This window comes from Pundamilia nyererei, unplaced genomic scaffold (genome assembly GCF_000239375.1).
Source record: "Pundamilia nyererei isolate P.nyererei 1_Seehausen unplaced genomic scaffold, PunNye1.0 scaffold00001, whole genome shotgun sequence".
Classification (NCBI taxonomy): domain Eukaryota; kingdom Metazoa; phylum Chordata; class Actinopteri; order Cichliformes; family Cichlidae; genus Pundamilia; species Pundamilia nyererei.
The window spans coordinates 4,022,667-4,027,416 of NW_005187402.1; the positions used below are offsets into that span (position 1 = coordinate 4,022,667).

The 4,750-nt window shown below is 39.7% G+C and overlaps 1 protein-coding gene across 1 annotated transcript in view; it reads left to right on the forward strand.

Annotated features, from left to right (window-relative positions):
- ctsf (cathepsin F) overlaps positions 1-4,123 on the forward strand; it is a gene marked incomplete at its 5' end in the record, with an annotated part of 6,757 nt that extends 2,634 nt beyond the window's left edge. The window contains 9 exon segments of the mRNA XM_013908991.1: positions 155-484; positions 600-748; positions 865-961; positions 1,060-1,140; positions 1,265-1,384; positions 1,519-1,583; positions 3,011-3,101; positions 3,211-3,269; positions 3,503-4,123. Coding sequence (XP_013764445.1) covers positions 155-484; positions 600-748; positions 865-961; positions 1,060-1,140; positions 1,265-1,384; positions 1,519-1,583; positions 3,011-3,101; positions 3,211-3,269; positions 3,503-3,577 — 1,067 coding nt within the window.
- Between the last annotated feature and the right edge of the window lie 627 nt (positions 4,124-4,750).

Below are 4,750 nucleotides of genomic sequence, written 5' to 3' on the forward strand. Positions count from 1 at the left end.
ATGTAGTTTTTTGCTGATTGGTGAACCTCCGTCTCTCTAAGATGCTCTTTTTATACCCAGTCATGTTACTCACCTGTTCCCAGTTAACCCAATTACTTGCAACTTGCAAAATGTATCGCCAACTGTTTTCTTTTAGTACCAATTACTTTTCCAGTCTTTATTTTTTTACTCTGTCCCAACTTTTTTGACACATATTGGTGCCATCAAATTCAAAGTGAAATATTTAATGTCTCAGGTTAAACATCTGATATGTCTCTTCTCTTGTTCGCACTTTAAAAACAAAATTAAATTCAACTGAAAATGGAAAAAAATGAAAGGCTTTTAAGCAGAATCTTTTATGAATATGTGCTTTTGACCCTTCACCTTGCAGAAGTGGACCGCCGTTTGCGCATCTTCCACGAGAACCTAAAGACTGCTGAGAAGCTCCAGGCTTTGGATCAAGGTTCAGCTGAGTATGGAGTCACCAAGTTCAGCGACCTCACCGGTACGTAACTGTGAATGCATGTCCACAGTTTCTGATGAGAGAACGTCTCTTCTGCTTTCCACGTGTTGCTTCAGCTTAAGAAAACAAAGTGAAATATCCTTCTGCTTTTCTCCAGAGGAGGAGTTTCGCTCTACATACTTAAACCCACTGCTGAGTCAATGGACTCTCCATCAACCAATGAAACCAGCTGCTCCCGCCAAAGGCCCCTCGCCTGACAGCTGGGATTGGAGGGATCATGGAGCTGTCAGTCCTGTTAAGAACCAGGTGCCAACAAACAGAGTTCATTATGGGGCGGTCACCCTAAAGAGCTTGTTGGTAGCGATTAAATTGTACACCGTGCCCACTTTATGCTGATCAGGGTGTGTTTTTTTCTCCTGCAGGGAATGTGTGGATCTTGCTGGGCATTTTCTGTCATAGGCAACATTGAAGGCCAGTGGTTCCTGAAAAATGGAACGTTGCTGTCACTTTCCGAACAAGGTGACACAGAAAAGTAGCACAGATGATAGAATTAATCAGGGGTTTTCAAATCCAGCATAAAGTCTTGACATGCTTGAGTACTGATTTGTTCTTCACAGAGCTGGTTGACTGTGACGGGCTGGACCAGGCGTGCAGAGGCGGGCTTCCATCAAATGCTTATGAAGCTATTGAGAAGCTGGGTAGAACTAAGATTTTATTCTGTGTTTAGCAATAAGTAAAAGCAGAGAGATGTTTTTACTGATAACACAAGCAGATTTTTCCTTAAAGTGCTTTCTTATAATCTTTGCCCCTCGTGTGGTTAAGGGGGTCTGGAGACTGAAAGTGACTACTCCTACACCGGGCACAAGCAGAGGTGTGACTTCACCACCGGGAAGGTGGCCGCCTACATCAACAGCTCCGTGGAGCTGCCCAAAGAGGAGAAGGGTGAGCACACAGTGGTTTAACTGCACGGACATGTCCATGATTTTTATCTTATTCTAACTATAGTGAGTCTGTTTGAAACTAAGGGTTGTTGAATTGACTCATTTTGATTTATTTTTGTATTTTTTCCTTCTCAGAGATCGCTGCTTGGCTGGCTGAGAATGGGCCAGTCTCTGTTGCTCTGAATGCTTTTGCAATGCAGGTAGGAGGTTTTTTAAGAAGTTAAATCACTCCTCAAAACAACAAGAAGCAAAGCAGCTCAGTCGTTGCGCAGTGTTTATTTTTAAGAGGATGAATTCTTTTTGTTTTCTTTGTTTTTTAGAGGTACTTGAAGAAGTTTATAGTGTAGTCAAAATCAGAGAAGGGTATCGGTGAGTATGTGATAGATAATAAGTACTGATTTGCAAACAACTGGACACGAATAACTTGAGCTTATTATTTAATATTACTGAAGTATATTTGTGACTAACTAAACAGCTCAGTCTCTAACAATCCTCTCTTTAAAGATGTTTTGGGGTCAGCTTGAAATTAAGATGGAAATGTAAAAGTGAGGTCAGAGGTCAAATGTGATGTGATATTTAGATGCAAACATACTGTGATAGTTAGAATCCCCATTTATCATTCTATTGTCTTATATAAGAGTATAAAAAGACATTGTCATTATTAACAATGGCAATCAGAAACTGAGTTTTAAATCCCGCTATACAACATTAATATCACTTTGACCTTCAGATCAGTCTGTTGACCTTGACAAAAAGGTCAGAGTTCAAATGTGACATCATATTTTAAGTCTTTATATAGTATTTTCTATATGTTGACAATACACACTGCACTTGTAAGAGTCATAGTTTCTATGTTATAAGGCTTTTGCTCATTTTTTGTTTGTTTGTTTGTTTGTTTTTTTTACCAATAAACCTTTATATTGAACTTGAAGACTTTGGTAGATGAAAGCTAAATTTTAATAGGTCATTAATGTGACCCCACTCTACAAGCCTACAAAGTTTTACCAGAATGAAACGAACATCAGCTCCTCAGTGGAGGTGTCAACTAGGAGTGGAATAAAAATATCAATAGAATATGTCACGTTGCCTCCTTGTGTAATGTTGGTTTATATGTTACTGATTTATTAAAACATTCCTAACCCCCACCAGTTTGACTTATCAGAGTCAGTACTTGGTGGTGGTGCTTATCAAACAGCAAAGTCGTATGTAGATCATTTTCTTGCATGTGTATAGTATCATGGGCAGTGTATTGTTACTGTATCATATCAGGAGTGACATATTTCCTGCCCAAATAATAGCAATAATAGCTTCCTACCATGCAAGCACAGCATGAGTGGAGGTCTCTTTTTTTCCTCTTGTACCTTCCCGTTGTTGTGTAGATTTCAGTGTTTTTCTGTAACGCTACCGATCTCCGACTTGTAACCCCGTGTGATGTCTGTGTTATGAGTGTAAGGTCGGGGGGGGGGTTTCCATCTCGCTGCAGGGCAACCTGCTAGTGACAAATAAAAAAAAGCTGTTTCATTCATTCATTCATTCATCTAAACTGGACATAAACGATAATAAAGATAATAATCTTAAGATACATGTTATTCTTACATTATCTTGAATATCATTTCATTCCCTCCAGTTTTACAGGAAGGGTATATCTCACCCTCTGAAGATTTTCTGCAACCCCTGGATGATCGACCACGCTGTGCTGTTGGTGGGATACGGAGAACGTAATTTTTTTATTTATTTTTTTGTCTTAAATATTTGCCCAGTTTCTGGAAAGCATAGACACATCTTTTTGCCTCGTTTGTCAACAATGTTTCCCCCCTGTGTTCTCAGGTAAAGGTATTCCCTTCTGGGCCATCAAAAACAGCTGGGGGGAGGATTATGGAGAGCAGGTGAGACAGCACGACCTTTCAGAACACTTATCATTCTAAAAATCTTTCATTTGAAACCAACTACATGACTGAGGATCACCGACATAAAGCACCGTTTTCATAATAGAAGTGCTGATCCGTGCACTAGGCTTTACAAAGCTGACTGTTGTTTCATAGCATAATGAAAAAATGAATTCTGTTCATGTACAGCTGTGAGGGAGTGAGTGTTAATTTGTTCTTTCTCCTTCACACAGGGTTACTACAACCTCTACAGGGGCTCCAATGCATGTGGGATCAACAAGATGTGCTCATCTGCTGTAGTCAACTGAACCCCTAACACCTCCTACACACACTCACACTCACACTCACACTCACACTCACACTCATCATCATCATCATCATCATCATGCTACATGCACCACAGCTGTCAACTGACCCCAGCTCCACATCACTTATCCAGAATGCACAAGAGCTCAACACGCACACATGTGAAGTCCTGCTGATGTTTCTTCTCCGTTAGACCAAACCAGTGTTTTACCAGCTCTAATAAAGCTAGCTTTGATGTGATACTGAAACTTTCCAGTAATTTTAAATCAAGATTACATCTGCTTTTTCTGTTAGTCCTGAAGCTTGGTTAAAATGATTAATGTGTTTAAGGTAACAGCTTATAAGTCATCTTTACTTACAGTAACAGAGCCCATGCTCATAGTGGTGAGCTGATGGTATGTGCTTCAAAGAGTTTTTGAAAAACAAGGCTTTGATTCTGAAGTGGTTTACTGCACAAACTCAGTTTAGTGCAATGTAATTGCAATAATAGCTGTATAACAGTGAGAAATGAATGATGGGAGTTGAATTAAAAAAAAGTGTGAAATCCAGTTGTTTGTTATTTTATGATCTACCTATCCATTTTCTTCTGCTCAATTCAGGGTCACTGGGGGGCGCTGGAGCCTATCCCAGCTGCCATGGGGGAGAAATGAGGTAAACCCTGGACAGTCTGTCACAGGGGTAACACAGAGAGACAGGCAACCTTTCACTGGAAATTTAGAATCACTGATTCACCCAAGTGCATGTCTCTGGACTGTGGGAGGAAGCTGGAGAACCCACAGATGCTCAAGAAGAAAATGATGGGTTCAAACCCAGAACCTTCTTGCAGCAGTGCTAACCACCACACCACTGTGCTGCCCTATTTTATTATAAAGTTTTTCATGTGCACTGAAACTATAAACTGGTTGACAGTACAATTAAAGCATTACTTTTTATAATTTATTTAGTGCATATATAATAACTTTAACCATAAGGCAAAATTAACTTCAAATAACTACAGCGGCCTATAAAGGGAGAAAACATTTTAATCTGTTTATGATTTTAAACGGTATGTTGGGAAGAAGCAGGACAAACACAATGTAGGAAAACACTTTGAACGATAGAGGAGCAACAACGTTCGTGTTCTTGAATGTTCCTTTAATCAAAACAACCTCATTTTCCCACAATGCCAAGGGAAG